Source organism: Rhincodon typus, chromosome 10, assembly GCF_021869965.1.
Source record: "Rhincodon typus isolate 14 chromosome 10, sRhiTyp1.1, whole genome shotgun sequence".
Taxonomy (NCBI): domain Eukaryota; kingdom Metazoa; phylum Chordata; class Chondrichthyes; order Orectolobiformes; family Rhincodontidae; genus Rhincodon; species Rhincodon typus.
Window position 1 is genome coordinate 72,007,978 of NC_063341.1, and position 22,450 is coordinate 72,030,427.

Below are 22,450 nucleotides of genomic sequence, written 5' to 3' on the forward strand. Positions count from 1 at the left end.
CTCTCAGAAGCAATACCGTAGAAAACCCCAGAGATCTGGTTAACAGAAATTTGTAGATGAAAAATGTTTTTTGCCTTCACTCAGGCAGTTCATTCATAACTGTGAGAAACAAATACCTTGGTGTAAGTTGAACATCAGTCTGAATGGTGGTGTTCAGGAGCTGAACCATTGTGAGATTGGAAGGGACAGGATTGAACTTCACTTTGGCTGTTGGAAGAATTCATTTAGGAAACACAAAACAAAAATTAGTGAAACAAAATAACAAACTGCAGATGCTGGAGATCTGAAATAAAACTGAAATTGCTCACGAAACTCAGCAGGTCTGGCAGTGTCTGTGGGAAGAAAGCAGAGATGACGTTTTGAGAACTGAGGAGTTACTGGACTCAAAACATTAACAAAGACAGAAGTTGCTGGAAAAGCTCAGAGTTCTGAGGAAGAGTCACCAGAGCCGAAACGTTAACTCTGATTTCTCTTCACGGATGCTGCCAGACCTGCTGATCTTTTCCAGCAACTTCTGTCTTTGTTTCTGATTTACAGCATCTGCAGTTCTTTTGGTTTTTACTCAAAACGTTAACCCTGCTTTCTTCTTACAGATGTTGGCTGACCTGCTGAGTATTGCCTGCAATTTCTGTTCTTGTGTTATTTAAGTGAATTGGTTTTGCCAAATTAAACTGCAAATGCTAGAACTGTGGAACTTTTGGGGAGAATTGAAGCCCTGAAATCTGAGATGGATAAATGTTTGATAGGCAAAGGATTCCAAAACTGGAAGGGAAGGGAGACAAATTGAATTGAGATGTAAATCAGCAAGAATTAGAATGAATGTTTGAATAGTCTTGGTGGGAGGGCTACAGATTTAAATGTGTCATCCTTTTCCACATTTTCTGAAAGGTGCGATGAAACTTGATATAAATGTAAACATGCCTTTTCTTTTAAAAAAATGACCTCTTTCTTCGCTGTATTATTTCAGACCCTTTGGGATGAATTTTCCCAGCCACTGTTGGGGGTGTTGGAATGGAGCAGAAAATGGGGAGGTTTCCCAGCCGACAGTTGCTAGGCGGCTTGGCTTCTTGCTCTGTGAAACCATCATTCAGCCTCTGATTACAAGGTACTTAACAAGGTGCTGATGATGGGGAGGACACGCTGCGTGAAGAGAGAGGGGAGTGGGAGTATGGGTGGGAAAGGTGCTGCTTTTGGAAACTGAATAGAACATAGAACAGTACAGGCCCTTCGGCCCACAATGTTGTGCCGAACTTTTACCCTAAACCTAAGGTCTATCTAACCTCCACTCCTACCTTATACTATCATCCATATGCCTATCTAATAGCCGCATAAATGCCCCTAATGAGGCCGACTCCACTACCCTCTCCGGCAATGCATTCCACGCCCCTACCACTCTCTGAGTAAAGAACCTACCTCTGACGTCTCCCCTATATCTACCTCCACTCACTTTCAAACTATGCCCCCTCGTAATAGCTACCTCCACCCTAGGAAAAAGTCTCTGGCTGTCCACTTTATCTATACCTCTGATCATTTTGTACACCTGTTGCAGAGAGATCGCAGAAGTGACACAGAAACCCCCTTGCTCCCCAATTCATCACCCAAAGGACCTTTCCCTTTCTTCCCATTGAAACGTTTGACTACATCCCCTTAGGTTTTCATTTTTTGCATTCTCTGTCCATAGGGTTTGTATTTTAAGGTCTCCTTACTTGCCCCAGTGGCCGCTGAGAAACCTTCCCATCTTCTGCTCCATTCCAACACCCCCCAAGAGCTGTCTCAGTGGGGCCACTCAGCCTTCACAGCACATTTGCAACAGAATCACTGTCATAGAAACCCCACAGTGTGGAAACAGGCCATTCGGCTCAACAAGTCCACACCGACCCTTCGAAGAGCATCCCACCCAGACCCATCCCCCTACACTATCCCTTTAACCCTGCATTTCCCATGGCCAATACACCTAGCCTGCACATCGCTGAACACTATGGGCAATTTAGCACGCACATCTTTGGACTGTAGGAGGAAAGCAGAGCAAACCCACGCAGACAGTCACCCAAGGTAGGAATTAAACCCAGGTCCCTAGCGCTGTGAGGCAGCAGTGCTAACCAATGAGCCATTGTGCCACTTTTTTTATTTCAGTGGGAGATCCAAAATTAGGGGAATCAGGAACCTGCAGGTCACTCCTATTTAGGCTGTAGATAGTCAGCTGGGAGGCCTGTGGTAATTTGTTTTCATTCATTCATAGGATGTTAATGTCATTGTTCAGGCCAGCATTTACTGCCCATCTCTAACTTCCTAGAGGGCAACTAAGAGATATATAACTCAAATAGATCTCCTCTCATCGTTCTAAATTCTAGCGAGTACAAGTATAAACTACTCAATCTTTCATCTTGAGACAAGCCTTTCATCTCTGGAATTAATCTAGTTAACCATCTCTGAAGGACCTCCGATGTAATTACATCCTTCCTCAAAGGGATCAAAACTGAATGCAGTACTCCAGGTATTAAACCCTTACCCTGTGCTGTAACTGCCGACACAACAGTGTAATAAAAAGCCAGCTCCATTGGCAATCCAAGTGATGTTGGCACAATATGTCGGATCTCAGTTGCCAATAAGGGTTTGGTCCATTGAGTTGCGATTCCACGCTGAAGCTGGTTTATTAGTTTCTTTATGAGGTTGTCCATTCTCCCTTGGTTGCTGATGAGCTGTGTGAAACAAAAAAGGAAAGAAACGCAACTAAGTTGTAGTGCTAGGTCGTCCTGACCTAGATCATGGAATTCCACCGCTTTCTCACATTATCTCATGGTAACCTGGCAAAATCCACAGGTCGAAGGAACATAGGAACAAGTTTAGGTCAGTGGACGTGTACTGCCTTTCAATCTGATTGTGACTGATGTTCTACTTTACCTCTACTCTCCTGGTCTCGAGACTCAGTAGCAGGAATTCCCTTCAGACTTTGGGAATTCCTGCTCAAACCTTGTGCGAGATGCACCTCCATCCACTCCTTACATGTTATCTTGGAAGGTCACTCCACCTGCGGAATTTCAGATCCAGAATGGATTGAGGGAGATGAAGTATGCTTACTTCCTGATGGTTCCTGGGCAGTGGTAGAAGGGTTTCAGTTTGGGCAGGAGAGGGAAGGATGTCTACTTTGGCCATGCAGTGTGAAGAAGTGGTAAGTGAGAAAAACAGAAATAGCTGGAGAAACTCAACAGGTCTGGCAGCATTTGCGGAGAGAAAGCACAGTCAATGTTTCGGGTCCAGTGACCCTTCTTTGGAAGTGATAAGTGATCGTTACACTCATCTCCCTGCAAAGAAGTAGAGTGAGTCATAATATCACTAAGGGGATACATGAAAGAGGAGAATGAGCAGGCCTTTCAGCCTCTCAAGCCTGCTCTGCTGTTCAGTGGCATCATTGCTGATCTGCTTGTGTTTCTAATTCACATTCACACCAACCTTGATAACCCTTGATTCCCCTTCCTAACAAGAATCTATCCACCTCTACCTTAAAAATAGGTAGCTGGGTAAAGTCCCATGTTGGGACATTAGCAAATTTTCCAGACCATAGATCATAGAATCCCTATGGTGTGAAAACAGGCCCTTTGGCCCAACGAGTGCACACCGACCCTCAGAGCATCCCACCTTGGCCCATCCCCCTATAACCCACCTAATCTAGGCATCCCTGAACACTATGGGCAATTTAGCATGGCCAATCCACTTAGGCTGCACATCTTTGGACTGTGGGGGGAAACCGGAGCACCTGGAGGAAACCCACGCAGACCCAGGGAGAACGTGCAAACTCCACACAGACAGTAGATAGAAAGTGGAGACGAACCCACAGAGATGTGGGTGCTCAACAATCCTGTGTAATTGGGATGACCTCCAACTAACTCTACCAAGTTCATTATTGGGTTTAAAGCCATCAAATCCCCATTTACATAGGAGGTGATGGGGTAGTGGTGGTGTCACTGTACTTGTAATCCAGAACTTCAGGTTAATATTCTGGAAACATGGGTTCAAATCCCACCACGGCAAGATGGTGGGATTTGAATTCAATAACGATTGTTGTAAAAATTTCATCTGGTTCACCAATGTCCTTTATCTGGTCTGGCTTACATATGACTTCAGACCCACAGCAATGCCGTTGACTCAAAACAGCCCTCTAAGCAATTAGGGACATGCTGTAAAAATCCTGACCAGTTAATGACACCCACATCCCATGAAAGAATAAGAAAAAAAAAGTTCAATTAATACACTTATAGCATTACATCCAGTCATAATGCACAGTGGCAGCAGTGTACTGACTACAAGATGCATGGCAGTAAATCAACAAAGGACCTCCAGCAGCACCTTCCAAACCCATGAGCTGTATTATCCAGAAGGACATGGGCAGCAGGAACATGGAAATGGCATTGCCTACAAGTTATACACAATTCTAGCCACTTCCCTCATTGTTTTAAAAACCTGAAATTCCCTTCTCAGCAGCAAAGTGGGAGTACCTTCACCAGTGGCTCATCACCATCTCAAGGGAAATCAAAAATGAGCAATAGATTATGTCTTACCAATGGTGCCAACATCTCATGAACAGGCAAATAAAGGTCCATTCATTGTCATTAATGGATCCATTTAGAACATTTCAACACCTTCTACTTGTATAACTTATTTTGCTTCCAATTGATATTTTAATTTATTTTAAAAGATTCATTGAGATTTAATCAAATCGTTCTGCTGTAACAAGTGTCTTTCCTCACTCTCAAGCTTAACTGAAAAGTGACAATTCCTCATCATTGACTCTCCAACCCAAGGAAAAAATGATCTTTCCATGTTCTCAATAAGTTAGAAAAACTTTTTACATTTTCTCTTAAATTTCTCTGCTCTAATGAAAACAATCCCAATATCTGAAGCCCTTCCTTACTAGTGCAGTTCAATTCGAAAGTGTAGTCGATACCTTAATGACCTCTTGTATATTATTTTGATCAAGTTCAACAAAAGTTAGCTCTTGGCCAAACAACTTGATGTAGGCAACTGCTAGGGCTTTTTTTGTAGGGATTGGTTTCCAACCTGGTACCTGGAAGGCAACAACAAAAAGAAAAATCAGAAGAGAAAACTGTGAATACACACCATAAATCTGAAACAAAATTAGAGAGCGGCTGTGTTCCTCGGCAAACTAAGGGAACTGAAAGGTCAATATTTCGGTGAGAGCTTTGAGGAAGAGTTTACACTTGAGCTTCTCTCTGCATTGTGGTGCTATACATGACATGTACTGTAACAGGTTTCCAATGGCTTCTTGAAAAAAAATCTTTTACAGCTGGATGTCCAGCACCTACTGGGACCAGGGCACAACCACATAGGAACACCAACGCCATCAAGATTCCCTTGCAGGCACACTTGGATATAAATCAACCCACTCTTCACTGGCACCGGGACAAGACCCTGGAACCTGACAGGACTGCGGGGAATATCTGGGCCAGAAGGATGGCTGCAGTTGATGAAGAAGGGTCGCTAGTACCTTGATTTTCAGGACATCTAGTGATGGGACTTTCTTGGAGTGCACGTATCCTGGGAATCAATTGAGAATTATGATGTTACAGAAGGCACCAATTGATGCTGTAATTTCAAAAAAAGGCTTGAGTTTGAGGATCACGTTCTAACAATGTGATCCTTAAATCTGACAGCCACTCTCTTTATGCAGTTTCATGCTGGGAACTTGGGCATGGTGAATGTATCCTCCGAAACACAGCAAAATTCACAGCTATTAGAAGACAATCCGCCGTTTTTTAGTCCGACTTGGTGAGTTACTCCAATTTTCTCTCCAGTGTCTGATGTAGATTGAGGTCAGGCCAGGCACTATGAGGAATAAGAAAGACTTGCTTTTTTGCAGCACCATTCGTGATCTCAGGTCATCCCAAAGGACTCTATAACTAATGAGGTCCTTCTGAAATGCAGTCACTGTTGTAATCAAGAAAACACAGCAGCCAATTTGTGGTCAGCAAGCTCCCGCAAATGGAAACAATGTTCTAAAGGCCGCTTCATCTGTTTTCAATCACGATGTTGGCCAAAGGAACAAATTGGTTGGGACACAAGGGAGAATTTCCCCTCCTCTTCTTTGAAAGAGTGTCAAGGGATTAACTTCCTATGTGAAAAAAAACCCAGCTAAAAACATGTTAAATTATTGACATGTAATTTCCACAACTCTTGGTGTGTAAGGTAAGGTAAAATTGCTGTTGACTGAGAGGTCCATTGGGCTGCTGTCTCATTAGAGAGAGACAACTGGTGGTGAGCTTAACCTGAAGTCACCACACCTCAGGCCAGGGGCAAGGTTGAGAAGGAGGTAACCTTGGTGTGTAAGTGCAGCAGGAACAACACAAGTGATGGTTCTTGGTGCTCATCAGCAACAACTTTTATCCTTTTATGGAAAGTGTGTGAGGGTGGAGACCACATCGTGGAAGGTTTATGCTTGACTGCATTGGCCATCTTAGTGGAAGAGCCTGTCAGAATCTAACATTATAGGCCGTACCTGATAGAATCATCTATATCATCTATCCCTACAGTGTGGAAGCAGGCCATTTGGCCTATCGAGTCCACACCGACCCTCCAGAGAACATCCCACCCAGACCCAACCCCCACGCTATTTGTGTGGCCCTGCATTTCCCATGGCTAACACCCCTAGCCTGCACAACCCTGGACACTTGGGGCAATTTAGCATGGCAAATCCATCTAAACTGCACATCTTTGGGCTGTGAGAAGAAACCAGAGCACTCGTTGGAAATCCACACAGACAGAGGGAGAATGTGCAAGCTCCTGAATACCTGAATGATGGACAAGATGCCAGAGAATGATACACTAGCAAAGGTCTTCAGGCTAGGAAGGAAAGAAAGGTTGTTGTGTTGGGGTAGGGGTTTTGGAGAAAGGAGTTATCCTAACCTTCTTCGCAATGTGTTCATTGCTATTGCTCCTTGCTCCTCTCCTGAGGGATTGATTGGTTCCCCACTGTCCCTCTGCTTGGATACCGATCTTTACAAAGACAAGAACAGAGTTATTATGCTCAGAAACTGCAACATTGCATGAGCTAGATGCAGTAAGTACTCTTGCTTGTAAGTAATTCCTGGTTAAATTACCTCCAGAAAATCTGTGGAGACTCCCAGCCCTTGAAATTTGATGTTGGCAATGGCTGAAGTTGGCAGAATCCCCTCTGACTTCTTCATGAAGTAAATATTGGCTTCAAATCCAGCCAAAAGCTGATCTGTAGGAATATTTCCAACAGTCATTGTTGCATTGCCAATATCCCCATTAGCAAGTATTAGAAATTTTATTGAAATGCAGCCCTGCATTTCATAATAAATCATACTATAATCTATGCGTATTATAATTTTTACAGTGCCTCTCATTGACAGAACATCTTAAATTGGAATGAATAATGAATAACGTTTGTCATTTGCGATTGGGCAGATTTGTGCATTATCTTGCATTGCTCCTTGGTTAGTTATGTAGGGATGGGCTGGATGAACAGATAGATCAGAAAAGATCTTCCACCTTCTCTGCAGGATATTAATGAGCAATTGAGAGGTTATGTTAATTCAGCAGCTTCAATGTTTATTTTCCTGTGCTAGTCCACAAATCCCCAGATTTATTGAACTGAGTTTCACATCTTACCATATTGAGATGTCAATTCACACCCTTGGGCCGTTAAGCAACTAGGGCTTGTGATATTTTCCCAGTTGACCACTGCTGGTACCTTGTGGTATTTGTCACCTCAGTGAGTAAGCGGTGCCATGTAAAAGAGACTTGAGGTAATCCACGACCATCAATCCTTCCTTATCTTTGCTTAGTCTTGGGCCTGGCTAGTAATTATAGAACATAGAACATAGAACTGTACAGCACAGGAACAGGCACTTTGGCCCATGATGCTGTACCAAACATGACTCCAAATTGAACTAATCCCCTCTGCCTTCCCTTGGTCCATATCCCCCCATTCCTTGCATATTCATGTGCTCATCCAAAACTCCCATAACACCCCTATTGTATCTGTCTCCACCACCATCCCTAGCAGCGTATTCCACACTCCTACCACTCTGTGTAAAAATACTGCCTCTCACATTTCCTTTGAACTCCTCTCTCCATCACCTTAAATGCATGTCCACTAGAATCAGACATTTCAACTCTGGGAAAAAGATTCTGACCATCATCAGTATCTATGCATCTCATCATATAAAAAACTTCTATCAAGTCTCCCCACAGCGTCCGCCGCTCCAGAGAAAACAACTGAGTTTTTCTAGCCTCTCCTTATAGTTTATACCCTCTAATCGTGGGGAGGCAATGGCTTAGTGGTATTATCGCTGCACTGTCAATCCAAAGAACCATCCATTGCAGATTGTTGGAAAAACCCATCTGGTTCACTAATGCCCTTTAGGGAAGGAAGCTGCCATCCTTACCTGACCTGGCCTACATGTGACTCTAGACCCGCAGCAATATGGTAGACTCATAACTACCCTCTGGGCAATTAGGGATGGGCATTAAATGCTGCCTAGCTAGTGCAGCCCTCATCCTGTGAATGGCAGCTTCTTCGTAAACCTCTCCAAAGCCTCCACATCCTTCCTATGATGTGGCGACCAGAATTGAATGCAATACTCTGAGTATGGCCTCACCAAAGTCTTATAAAGCTGCAACATGACATCCTGACTCTTGTACTCAATTCCCTGACCTATATAGACCCATATGCCTTCTTTACCACCCTAGATTGATTGTAAAGGATATACCACCATGGGGTATTGACAATGAGGCACTGTCCTAAGATAACAAGAATAATAGCAATGAGCATAAGTACATTTGGCCAACCATAATGACTAGAGATCTGGTACTGATACATCTGCTCTGTTAAAAACTAATGTAGAACTCTTCGTGTCCACCTCGAGTTTGCGGGGAATAGAGGAGCAAACATGTAGACAGTTCCTAGAAGTGTGTATGGGTAATAATTGGGTATTTATACTAAGGGATTTCAACTTTCCTAACATAAATTGGGATGGTCAGCATCTTAAGGATTTAGTGGGGATAGATTTCTTGAAATAAATCCAAAGGATTTCTTTTTATCAATTATTTTTATCAATACGTCATCTTCGATAGTATAGCGGTTAGTATCCTTGCGTGTCACGCTGGAGACTGGGGTTCAATTCCCCACTGGGCATAATCCAATTTTAAAAGGGCAGCACGGTGGCTCAGTGGCTAGCACTGCTGCATCATAGCACTGGAGACCCGGGTTCGAACCCAGCTTTGGGCGACGGTCTGTGTAGAGTTTGCACATTCTCCCCGTGTCTGCATGGGTTTCCTCCGGGTGCTCCTGTTTCCTCCCACAGTCCAAGATATGCAGGCTGGGTGGATTGGCCATGGAAAATTGCCTGTAGTGTTCAGGGATGGGTATATTGGGGGGTGGGTCGGGGGGGGATGCTCTGAGGTTCGGTGTGGACTTGTTGGGCCGAAGGGCCTGTTTCCACACTGTAGGGATTCTATGATTCTATGTAGAAGGCTCAACAAGGGATGGCACAGTGCTGTATCTGGACCTGGGAAAAGAAGCTGGACAAGTGTTCAATGTGGCAGTGGGGGTACATTTTAGCTATATCAACGATAACACGGTACGGTTCAAATTTATTTTGGACAAGGAATAAAATGGCCTGCAAAAGTGGCTTTGGAATGAAGGAAGGCAGATTTTGTTAAAATAGAGCAGGACCTGGCCACAGTAGATTGGGAACAGCTCCTTGTGGGTAAGTCTACAGCAGAGCAGTGGTGGGGGGTGGCATTCAAAAAGGAGCTGGGGAGAGTATAAGTCCAACATGTACTCTTTAGAGGGAAGTGTAGGAGCAATAAGTTCAGAGAACCCTGGGGTCTAGGACGATTCAGGTCTAGATAAGGAAGAAGAGAAAGGCTTTTAGAAAGTCCAAAGGGAACAATTCAGCTGTGGCCCTAGAGAAATGTAGGAAGTGTGGGAGGGAATTTAGGAAAGCGATTAGAAGAGCATAAAGGGGGCATGAGAAAGGGCTTGGGAACAGGATTAGGGAAAATTCTAACATATTTTATAAATACATTAAAGGGAAGAGGTTAACCGGGAAACGAGTAGGGTCCATAGGGACCAAGGGGGGCAACCTGTGTGTGAAACTGTGGGATATGGGAAGAGTGTTGAATGAATACTCCTCTTCAGTCTTCACTCTGGAAAAGGAGAATGTAGATACGGAATTCAGGAAAAGGGACTGTGAGGAACTTGCACAGTTTGACATAGGAAATGGGGAGGTATTGAAGGCTCTGCATGCTTTAAAAGACAAATCCCCTGGCCCAGATGAACTGCATCCCAGGCTGCTGTGGGAGGTGAGGCAGGAAATTGCAGGGACTCTGGCACAGATTTTAATTCCTCTCTGTCTACTGGGAAGTGCCAGAGGACTGGAGGATGCCTAATGTGGTTCCACTTTTTAAATCTCTTCTGATCCATCTCCAGCTTAATAATATTCTTCCTTTAACAGGGAGACCAGAGCTGAGCATATTACTCCAGAAGAGACCTCACTAATGCCCTGTACAACCTTAACAATAACATCCCAATTCCTGTACTCAAAAGCCTGAGCAATGAAAGCAAGCATGCTAAATACCTTCTTAACCACCCTGTCTATATGTGATACAAGCTTCAAAGAATTATGTACCAGAGCCCCTAGGTCTCTTTGTTCTACAACACTACCTGAGGCCCTACTATAATTGTATAAGTCTAGCCATTGTTTGTTTTGCCAAAATGCATTACCTTGCATTCATCAAAATTAGTCTGGGGTTTTGGATTACTAGTCCATTATGCCATCGCCTCCCTTTACATTTGTAAATTGGGAGTAAAAAGTGTTAATTATATTCCAATGTAATTGCTTGATCACTTAAGGGTGCAGTTGACAACATTGTGTATGTCTGGTGCCAGACGTAGACAAGGACAGCATATTTTCTTCCTTAAAAGGCATTAGTGAAGCGGGGATTCTAACAATAGATAATTCAGTAATTCCATGGTCACCCTGACTGAGACTAGCCTTCAATAATTCATCGTTATTTGGTTCTATCAGCTATCAACTGCAGAGGTGGGATTTGAATTCAAATATTCAAGGTGCCAAAATCAAACAAAGAACTTCAGGAGATCTGAAATACAGGAAAACAGAAATTGCTGGAGAAACTAAACAGGTCTGGCAGCATCTGTGGAGACACAGAAAAGTTAACGTTTCAAGTCCAGAGACCCTTCTTCAGAACTGACTGCACTTGAAGCACTAGCTTGGTTTCTCTTTCCTCAAGTGCTGAGTTTCTCCTGAAATTTCTGCTTTTGTGTGTTCCCAGGAAACTAGCCTGGCCCTCTGGATTACAAGTCTAATATATTTCCATTATGTCACCACCCTAACAGGCAATTGATTGTGGCGCAGTGAATCAGTTTCGTTTTTCGTGTCAGCTTTGCAAAGATAAAGGTTTTACGTCTTTTCAAGGTGCAAGCTCCAGAAACCAAAAGACTCTGTCAACTGAGAAGATCAGCGGTAAGATTAAACCTTTGTCTTGAGAAACAATGTGGAACCTTTGGCCTTGGGTAACCTGTACACACTTCAAGAACCTGATGTGCTCTGTAAAAACCAATATTATTGTTATAGTGCTAGAAAGAAAGATTTCAGTTATTAGAAGCATCTTGCTTGACTGGCAAACAGCCTGAAATATTTTACTCAAACAAACAACATACAAATTAGGAGCAGGAGTAGGCCATTCACCCCATCAATCCACTCTAGCACACAGCTCTAGCTGATCTGACTGTAATCTCAAGTCTACAGATCTGCATACCCAAATAGTCTTTCATCCCTTTGCTTAACAAATATCTGCCTTAAAAATATTCAAGGATTCTGCTTCCAAAAGGGGAGAGAGTTCCAATAAATTATAAACCACTGAGAAAAAACACAATACCTTATCTATTTCAAACAGGTAATCAGTAATTTTTAATCAGTGACCCCATAGTTATAAATTCTCTCACAAGAAGAAATACTTTCTTCACTTCAGCCCTGTCAAGATCCCTCCAGATTGTGTACATTTCTATCAAGTTATATCTTACTCTTCTAAATTTGAGCAGCTACAAGACTAGGCTGTCCAACATTTCCTCAAAAGACAGCCTGCCATTTTTGGTATTATTCTGGGAGACCTTCTCTGAACTGTCCGCATGACACTTCCACCCTTAAATAAGGAAAGCAGTACTGTGTATAGTACTCCAGATTTAGTCTCACCAATGTCCTCCGTAAGTACAGCATAACTTTCCTACTTCTGTATTCAATTTCCCTTGTGATAAATTAGAACAAACTATAATTGAAACAAGTTGAGTAGTTGGTGAAATGTGCACATTGGTGGCAGATAGGGCTCATTGCAGAGAAATTTGAGGTGATGGTGGGAAGAACATTGAAAACAATATAAAATAATGGACCCAATTCTTAACAGGGTGCAGGGGCAGAGGGACCCGGGTTCATGCATGCACAGATCATTGAAAGGGTAGAGAGAGGGCTAGATTTAAAATGAGCTGCAACTGAAGCAAAGGTGATGTGAGAAAAATTGTTTTCACAAAGCGAGTACTTAGGATTTGGAACGTGCGACTCGGAAATTTGGTAGAGGCAGATTCAATTCAGGCATTCAAGAGGGAATTGGATGATTATTTAGATAGAAATGGTGGGCAGGGAGATAGGGAAAAGGCAGGAGATTGGCACCAAGGAATAAAACCAGTGCAGGCATGATGGACTGAATAGTCTCCTTCTAAGCTGTAACAATTCTGTGATAGCTTTCCTAATTACTTGCTGTATCTGCATACCAACTTTTATAATGTATACATGAGAGGACACAGATCCCTCTAAACTTCAGAACTCTAATCTATCACCAGTTAGCTTAAACGATGCTTTTCACTCTTCCTGACAAGGTGAAGAATTTCACATTTTCCCGCATTACATTCCATTTGCCATATCTATTGTGCACTCATGTAGCCTATCTACATGTCTTCTTTTAGCTTCTTATATCCTCTTCACATATCACTTTTATCAAAATAGGAGCAGAAATTAGGCCATTCGGCCCATTGAGTCTGCTCCGCCATTCAATCATGGCTGATAAGTTCCTCAACCTCATTCTCCTGCTTCCTCCCTGTAACCCTTGATCCCCTTGACAATCAAGGACCTATCTATCTCTGTTTTAAATATACTCAATGAAAATCACTTTTCTATCTACTTTTGTGTTATCAGCAAATTTAGCTGCCATACTTTCCATCTCTTCATTTATACAAATTGCAAGTTAAGATCGCAACACTGATCCCTGTGGCACATGACCTGTTGCATCTTGCCAATCTGGAAAAGACCCATTTCGACCTATTCTTTTCTTCCTGTTAGCTAGCCAGTCTTTTAACCAAGTCAATATGCTGTTCTTCTACCATGACCTTATATTTTTCGCAATAACCTTCGATGTGGCACATTATCAAATGCCTTCTGGAAAACTAAGTACACTACATCCACCAGGGACCCTTTATTCACAGCGCACGCCCCCTCATCAAAGAACTGCAATACATTTCCCTTTCACAAAACCATGTTGACTTTGCCTGATGACTTTGAACTATCCAAATGCCCAGATAGATTTTTTTTTTAGTAATAGCTTTCAACAATTTCCCTTTAGACAGTGAGATCATGTTTTGAAGCATTGCAATGCAGGAACTTGTTGTAGAAAGCAGGGCAACTACGGCAAATAATGTCCGCACAGCAAGGTCCCATAGAGAGCAATATGGTAATAATAGGATCATCTGCTCAAGTTGTCATATTAGGTCAGGGACAAATAATTGCCAGAACACAGGAGCAACCTTTCCTGCACTTCTTAAGATAAAGCCATGAGTTTTTCATATTGACCTGAGAGGGCAGGGACCTCAGTTGAGAGGCTCATTTGAAAGATGGCACCTCAAACCATGTGGCACACTTTGACCTGGGGCTTTTAGCTTGGATTACGATTTATTTCTTCCATCTTTTTCAGCTAAGTCATTCCTGAGAAAGGGAAAAAGTTAGGAAGCAACAGATTGTAGCCCCTCCTTACCGTTAAATGTTCCGAAATGTAAACCTTTGCTGTTCCGATAACTGAGCCTATCGCACTTTTCGTTCAAACGTTTGATGGCAATGTTACAACTTGCAGCCCTGTGAAAAAGTAGCTGGGTAAGCAATGAAGCTCTTATTTTAGCTGACCAGCTTGCTGCTCACTGCTTCATGATTTCTGCATACTCACAGTGACTGGAGATGGAGGAGCGATGATCCTGCCAGAGATTTCATGTAGGAATAACTAAAACTGGCCAATTGCAAGTTGGTATCTCTGATCAGCGAGTCAGTCATTGTTGCAATTAAAGCCAAGGATGGTTTGGTTTCCAGCAAGACAATAAAAGCTCTCATTCGTAGTTCAGCATGGACCTTTCTGTTCATGAATAACTGAATAGTGAGGGCTTGAACCTGCACAAGAGATTGTAGCAGAGTTAGGTCTGCTGTACAGGAGCTTTGAATGTAGGAGCAGGATTTAGCTCATTTGCAATCTTGATCAAACAGATGGAAAGAGACACAAAGACTCAGAACAGAGAGAATAGAACATAGAGCACAGGAACTGGTCCTTCGGCCCACAATGCTGTGCCAAACATGATGCTGAATTAAACTAATCCCTTCTGCCTGCCCTTGATCCATATCCCTCCATCCCTTGCATATTCATGTGCTTATCTAAAGGTCCCTTAAATGCTCCTAATGCATCTGCCTCAACCACCACACCTGGCAGTGCTTTCCAGACTCCTACCACTCTCTGTGTAAAAAACTTGCCCCTCACATTTCCTTTGAACTTTCCCTCTTCTCACCTTAAATGCATGCCCCTTGTATTGGATATTTCAACTCTGGAAAAAAGATTCTGACCATCAACCCTATCTACGCATCTCATAATTTTATAGACTTCTATCAAATCTCCCCTCAGCCTGAGCCACTCCAGGCAAAACAACCCAAGATTTTCTAGACTGTCCTTAGAGCTCGTTGCATTTATATAGTGCCTTTCCCTCAACAGGATGCACCAAAGCACTTCACAGCTAAATTTAGTGCTTTCTGAAGTGGGTCATTGTCGTAACAGAATGAATATGCATATTTTATGTACAGCAAGATCCCACAAGCAGCAATGAAATTACCATTCTTTTCAAAGTGGTTCTGTTTGAGGGAAAGATATTGACCAGGAAAAGCAAGGAACACCCCTGTTCTTTATTGAAGTTATGACACAGTGTCCTTTAAATGCACCCGAGAGGGCACAGGGGTCTCTATTTAGTATCTCGCCTGACACCCCCGTGCAGCATACTGTCCGTGCAGGGAAGGCTACAACATGACCTCAGGCAACAGAGCATTGCGTTTATCGGAGAAAGGTTTACAAAGCTTGGGCTTTGCTCCCTTTAGTACAAAGGTTTTAGCCTGGAGCTGTAATTGTGGCTCAGACCCGGCACCCTGAGGCAGTGCATTGCTGAAGTTGGACATATTGAAGTCGGAGATTGGATCTTTTTTGCGTACTTTGCATCAGCTGCTGAGTTCAATCGATGCCAGGAAAATACTGCACAAGCTGGAAATCTGAAGCAAAGAGAACACTGGAGAAATTTAGCAGCTCTGGCCAGTGTCAGTGGAGAGAGAAACAGTATTAACATTCTGAGTCCACTATGACTCTGAAGAGTTATAGAATCATAGAGACATGCAGAGCAGAAACAGACCCTTTGGTCCGGCTCGTCTATGCTGACCAAGTTTCCCAAACTAAACTAGTTCCATTTGTCTGCATTTGGCCCATATCCCTCTAAATCTTTCCCATTCATGTGCTTGTCCAAATGTCTCTTAAATGTTGTGACTGTACCTGCATCTATCACTTCCCCTGGCAGTTCATTCCACACACGAAATACTTGTCTGTGTGAAAAAATTGCCCTTCAGGACCCTTTTAAATCTTTCTCCTCCTTAAAGATATACCCTCAAGCTTTGAGCCCTGGGGAAAATACATTTGCTATTCACCTTATTTATGCCCTTCATGATTTTATAAACCTCCATAAGGTCACCACTCAACATCCTTTGTTCCAGTGGAAAAAAGTCCCAGCCTATCCAGCACCTCCTTATAACTCAAACCCTCCAGTCCTGGTAACATCCTTGTAAATCTTTTCTGCACCTTCTCCAATTTAATAATATCTTTTCTATAGCAGAGTGACCAGAACTGTACTCAGTGCTCCAAAAATGACCTCACCAACGTCCTGTACAACTTCAACATGATGTCCCAACTCCTATACTCATTGGTCTGCACCATGCCAAATGTCTGCACCAACCAAATGCCTTCTTTACCACCCTGTCTACCTGTGACACAACTTTCAAACAACTATCGACCTGAACCCCTCTGTCTCTCTGTTCAACATCACTTCGCAGGGTCCTATAATTAACTGCATAAGTCCTCACTTTATTCATCTTACCAAAATGCAAAACCTAGCATTTATCCAAACGGAATTCCATCTGCCACACCTCGGCCCACTGGCCGAATTGATCAAGACCCCTTTGAAATAGGACATAGAACATAGAACAGTACAGCACAAGAACGGGCCCTTGGGCCCACAATGTTGTGCCAAACATGACGCCAAATGAAACAATTCCCTTCTGCCTGCCATTGCTCCATATCCCTCCATTCCTTACATATTCATGTGCTTATCTAAAAGTCTCTTAAATGCCCCTATCATACCTGCCTCCACCACCAACTTGGCAGTCTGTTCCAGACTCCTACCACTCTCTGTGTAAAAACACTTGCCCCTCATGTCTCCTTTGAGCTTTCCCTCCTCTCACCTTAAATGCATGCCCCCTAGTATGGACATTTCAACTCTGGGAAAAGAATTCTGACTGTCAACGCTATCTATGCATCTCATAATTTTATAGACTTTTATCAAGTCTCCCCTCAGCCCCCGCTGCTCAAGAGAAAACAACCCAAGTTTTTCTAGCTCATAGTCCTTAGAGCTCATAGCCTCTAATCCAGGCTGCATCCTGGTAACAAGGTGTAGAGCTGGATAAATACAGCAGGCCAAGCAGCTTCAGAGGAGCAGGAAAGCTGATGTTTCGGGTCTGGGCCCTTCTTCAGAAGGCCCTTTTCTGAAGAAGGGTCCAGACCCGAAACATCATCTTTCCTGCTCCTCTGATGCTGCCTGGCCTGCCATGTTCATCCAGCTCTACACCTTATTATCTCAGATTCTCCAGCATCGGCAGTTCCTACTATCTCAGCATCCTGGTAAACCTCTTCTGCATCCTCTCCAAAGCCTCCACATCCTTCCTGTAATGTGGCGACTGGAATTGAACACAGTGCTCTAAATTGTGACCAAACCAATGTCTTATAAAGGTGCAACGTGACATCTTGACTCTTGTACTCAATTCCAACACCAATAAAGGCAAGCATGCCATACGCCTTCTTTATCACCCTATCTATTTCCGTGGCTACTTCCAGGGAGTTATGGACTTGCACCCTTATTACCCTAAGGTAATCTTAGATAACCTTCACTGTCCACAATACCAACAATTTTGGTGTCATTTGCAAACTTACAAACCTAAATTCTCTTCAAAATTGTTTATACAAATGAAAGGCAACAGTGGACCCAGCACTGATCTCTTCTCCAGAACTGTTGTGCTTTCTGAGTATTCTTCACTGTTCTGAACAAGAGTCATAACTGGACTTGAAGAGTTAACATTTTCTTTTTCTCCCCAGATGCTGCCAGACCTGCTGAGCTTCCCGAGTGTTCTCTCTGTTTGTTTTTCATTACAGGTGCTGAGTTTTCCAAGCATTCTCTCTGTTTTGTATCACAGAGGATTGGAGGGCTCTTGCAGTAGTTACATTTTGCAGCACTGATAAAGATGCACAGAACCTGAAATGTTAACTCTACTACTCTGTCCATGGTGCTGTGATAGGGGTTTGGGTTACCTGAGTGTTGTTGACCTTAAATTCCTCATTTGCCTTGTCTTATCATCATTTGCCAGTCTGTTCCCATTGAGAAAAATCCCACCCAGGAGCACATTCACCGTCCTCTCTCACCTTGCGTGGCTCTTTCTTAGCAATGTTGCGCAGTGCCATCACGGCCTCTGCATGGACTCTGCTTGAGACACCGCTGGCGACATTCCCAAATCCGGGCAGGAATTTCTGGATCCGCTTCAGGCTGGCAAGCTGCCCTGCGTTGCCAATGGCTTTGAGGCCAAGGATGATTTCCTCTTCATGGCCTTTGCTGCCTGCTTCAACCACAAGCTCATGGAGTGGCTGTTAAGGACACAACATCAATGTACAGAACAAAGAACGTCACTAACAATGCCGAGGACAAAACACTTAGACTCAGTTTGTCTAAAATTTAACAATTTAAGCTTGTCTATTGAAGACAGGTAAATGACTTACTGTACTATTGGGGAGGCCATCACTAGACAATTAATTTAGAAACTCAGCTCATGCTCTCTTAGAGCTGGCCGAACACAGCAAGCCAAGCAGCATCAGAGGAGCAGGAAGGCTGACGTTTCGGGCCTAGACCCTTCATGTTCTCGTACCTTGATTCAAATCCCACTACGGCAGATGGTGGAATTTGAATTCAATTAAAAAAAAATAGGTCTGGAATTAAGAATTTACTGACAGCCATGAAACCATTGTTAATTGTCATAAAAACCCATGTGGTTCACTAATGTCCTTCAGGGAAGGGAATCTGCCATCCTCACCTGGTCTGGCCTACATGTGACTTCAGACCCACATTGATGTAGTTGACTCTCAATTGCCCCCTGGGCAATTAGGGTGGGCAATGAATGCTGGCCTAGCCAGCGATGCCTACTTCCTATGCATGAATAAAAAAAAGACTTGAGTTCAGATGATTAAAAAGGTTGATAGTGCAGATATCTTGATGCTCTGGTGGGTAAGATCTCTGAACGGAGGAGCATAAAATTAAAATTAAAGATGCGATGTTCAGGGATGATGTAAGAAACACTTCAACGCACAAAGGATAGGTGAAATCTGGGACTCTATTTCCAAAAATGCTGAGGAGACAGCGGAAAATTCCATGGATTAAATGGATTTTTAAATACAGTTTTGGAACTGAGACAGGTTGTTAGCATCAATATTCAGTGCAGCCACAATGTCACTGAATGACTCAAGAGGATGAACGTCCTCCTCCTGTTCCTATCGTCTTAAAATTTCTAGCATCACAGTTGTATGTGATGGCCATTATAATGCAACAGTGCTCCTGAAGTACCTTACCATTCTCAAAAATATTACTAGTTATTCTCGAATAAACCAAATGAGGTGTATTGTGCAATGCAACATCTCGACAATGCAACGCCACAATACAACAGACCAAATCTGGAGTAATGTCTACAGTACTGTTCTCCTTATTTTAGTCAGGATGTAAAGGTGTTGAAGGCGCTCCAGAGAATATTTACCAGACTAATATCCGGAATGAAATAAAATAATGAGTTTAGAAGAAGTGTCGCTGGACATGATTGGTTAACTCTGCTTTTTTGTCTCCATACATGCTGCAGACCTGCTGAGTCTCTCCAGCAACTTACTGTTTTTGTCAATGTCTGGAATGGGCAGGTTGTCTCATGACGGAATGTGGGACAGGCTGGGCTTGTATCTACTGGAGTCTGGTGGAGCTGGAGGCAACTTGATTGAAGCATACAAGATCTTGAGGATCCTAACAGGGTGGATGTGGAGAGGATGTTTTCTCTTACAGGAGAATGTAGAACTAGGGGTCACTGTTTAAAAATCAGAATTTCTCCAATTCAAAACAGAGATGAGGATTTTCTTTTTCTCTCAGAATGTAGCGTCTTTGGAACTCTCTTCCTGATGCGGTGGTGGAAACAGTGTCTGAATATTGTAAGGTGGAGGTGGATAGATTCTTAGTAAAGAAGGGTAGTGGTGGGGTGAAAGATTAACAGGGGGAGGCAGGGATGTAGATTTGAGGTTACAATCAGATCAACCATGATCAAATTGAAGGGTGTAGCTTGCTCAAGGGGCTGAATGGCCGACTTTTACTCCTTGTTTGTATGTTGGTGTGATTGCACTGTTGAGAAGGGAACAATAAGGGGGGACTGGCTAGCACCAAACCAGTCAGCCAAAAATAACAGTCCTGGAGATCCATTTTCAGATGTGCAATATGAGTTTGGAACAGACCCTTCGTTTCCAAGTTTTACTCACTTCTCCTTTAGATGTAGTTTTGCTAACACCATTTATCAGGACAGCTATGGCCTAGTGGTGTTATTGCTGGACTATTAATCCAGAAATTCAGCTAATGTTCTGGAGACCTGGGTTCAAATCCTGCCATGGCAGGTGGTGGAATTTGAATTCAATAAATATCTGGAATTAAGAACCTATGAGTGACCATGAATCCACTGACGATTGTTGAAAAAACCCATCTGGTTCACTAATGTCCTTCAGGGAAGGAAATCTGTCATCTTCATCCGGTCTGGCCTACATGTAACTCCAGACCCACAACAATGTGTGGTTGACTCTCAACTGCTTTCTGGAACGTTCTGGCAAGCCACTCAATTCCAAGGCAATAAATCCTCACCAGCCTGCAGTGCCACATCCCATGAATAAATTAAGTGGGTTGTTTCCTGGTCAGGCTGAGGTAAATGTTGGGAAGATTTGCCTCTTTTACTGCCCTACTCCAGGAAGGGAAGACAATGGCAAATTACAACTGGAGAGAAACAGTCCATGCAACATCAGCCAACAATAAAGCAGAGACCTACTTCATTGTAGGATCTGAACCAATGGGAACTATCCAAACGGTAAGTCAACAATAACAAAGTGGTATTGCTGAAGTTTGTCCATGCACATGGTGCACCTTAATGCAAAGTGTGCTGGTGCACACATACAGCTGTTTCTGAGTGAAATAAACAGGGTACTTGTAACCAGTGATTGTGAAACTGACGCTGATTTGTGGTTGTCAATTTTCCACTCAATATAAGTAACTGTGTTTTGTTTTCTCTATTCATTTGTGGGATGTGGGCGTCGCTGGCTGGCCAGCATTCCTTGCCCATCCCTAGTCCCCTTTGAGAAGGTGGTGGTGAGCTGCCTTCTTGAACCGCTGCAGTCCACCTGCTGTGGGTTAGCCCACAATGCTATTAGGGAGGGAATTCCAGGATTTTGACCCAGCGACAGTGAAGGAACGGCGATATCTTTTAAGTCAGGATGGTGAGTGACTTGGAGGAGAACTTGAAGTTCGTAGTGTTCCCATATATCTGCTACCCTTGTCCTTCGAGATGGAAGTGGTTGTGGGTTTGGAAGGTGCTGTCTGAGGATCTTTGGTGAATTTCTGCAGTGCATCTTGTAGATAGTACACACTGCTGCGAATGAACATCGGTGGTGGAGGGAGTGGATGCTTGTGGATGTAGTGCCAATCAAGTTGGCTGCTATGTCCTGGATGGTGTTAAGCTTCTTGAGTATTGTTGGGTCTGCACTCATCCAGGCAACTGGGGAGTATTCCATCACACTCGTGACTTGTGCCTTGTAGATAGTGGACAGGCTTTGAGGAGTCAGGAGGTGAATTACTCGCCGCAGTATTCCTAGCTTCTGGCCTGCTCGTGTAGCCACTCTGTTAATGTGGTGAGTCCAGTTGAGTTTCTGGTCAATAGTAACTCCCAGGATATTGATAGTGGGGGATTCAGTGATGGTAACACCATTGAATGTCAAGAGAAAGTGGTTAGATTGTCTCTTATTGGTGTTGGTTATAGCCTGGCATTTGGGTGGTGCGAATGTCACTTGTAACTTGTCAGCCCAAGCCTGGATATTGTCCAGATCTTGTTGCATGTGAATACGGACTGCTTCAGTATTTGAGGAGTCACGAATGGTGCTGAACATTGTGCAATCATCGGCGAACATCCCCATTTCTGACCTAATGATGGAGGGAAGGTCATTGATGAAGCAGCTGAAGATGGTTGGGCCTAGGACACTACCCTGAGGAACTCCCGCAGAGATGTCCTGGAGCTGAGATGATTAAACATACTGAAGATAGTCCTTATATCTAAAAAGGATTGGGATGTAACTTTTGTCATCCCATTCTCTATCAAATGCTCCCAGTTTTTCTCCAATTATCAACTGCTTCATCCCAGGTGAAAATCCATTGCTTATGCTTCCAGTACTCACATACCTGGAGAGCTTCATCTGGACAAACCCGGAGAGTTGTGCAGTATCTCTGGACCAGGGATCCGTAGGCAAGCAATGTGACTCTCCGAAGGGTGGGGTTCCTCTGCATGTAAGGGCTGGACAGAAGCACCTTGGGAGAAGCAGAAATATTTTGCTGTCAATTGTAAAGGAACCTAAACTAACAAAAATGCCTGTAGTACACTTCGAGCTGGGATGGGGGAATGATTAGTACAGGGCTGGGATGGGGGAATGGTTGGTACGGGGCTGGGATGGGGGAATG

At 43.4% G+C, this 22,450-nt stretch overlaps 1 protein-coding gene across 1 annotated transcript in view; it reads right to left on the bottom strand.

The window, feature by feature from the left end:
• Positions 1-22,450, bottom strand: part of vtg3 (vitellogenin 3, phosvitinless) — a 97,938-nt gene that overhangs the window by 56,842 nt on the left and 18,646 nt on the right. Inside the window, exons 10-18 of the mRNA XM_048601553.1 lie at positions 22,175-22,300; positions 18,088-18,306; positions 14,269-14,486; positions 14,083-14,180; positions 7,113-7,237; positions 6,919-7,008; positions 4,943-5,062; positions 2,510-2,699; positions 117-207 (exon numbers count right to left, since the gene is read on the bottom strand). Of these exons, the coding sequence (XP_048457510.1) occupies positions 117-207; positions 2,510-2,699; positions 4,943-5,062; positions 6,919-7,008; positions 7,113-7,237; positions 14,083-14,180; positions 14,269-14,486; positions 18,088-18,306; positions 22,175-22,300 (1,277 nt within the window). The remainder of the gene's footprint in view (positions 1-116; positions 208-2,509; positions 2,700-4,942; positions 5,063-6,918; positions 7,009-7,112; positions 7,238-14,082; positions 14,181-14,268; positions 14,487-18,087; positions 18,307-22,174; positions 22,301-22,450) is intronic.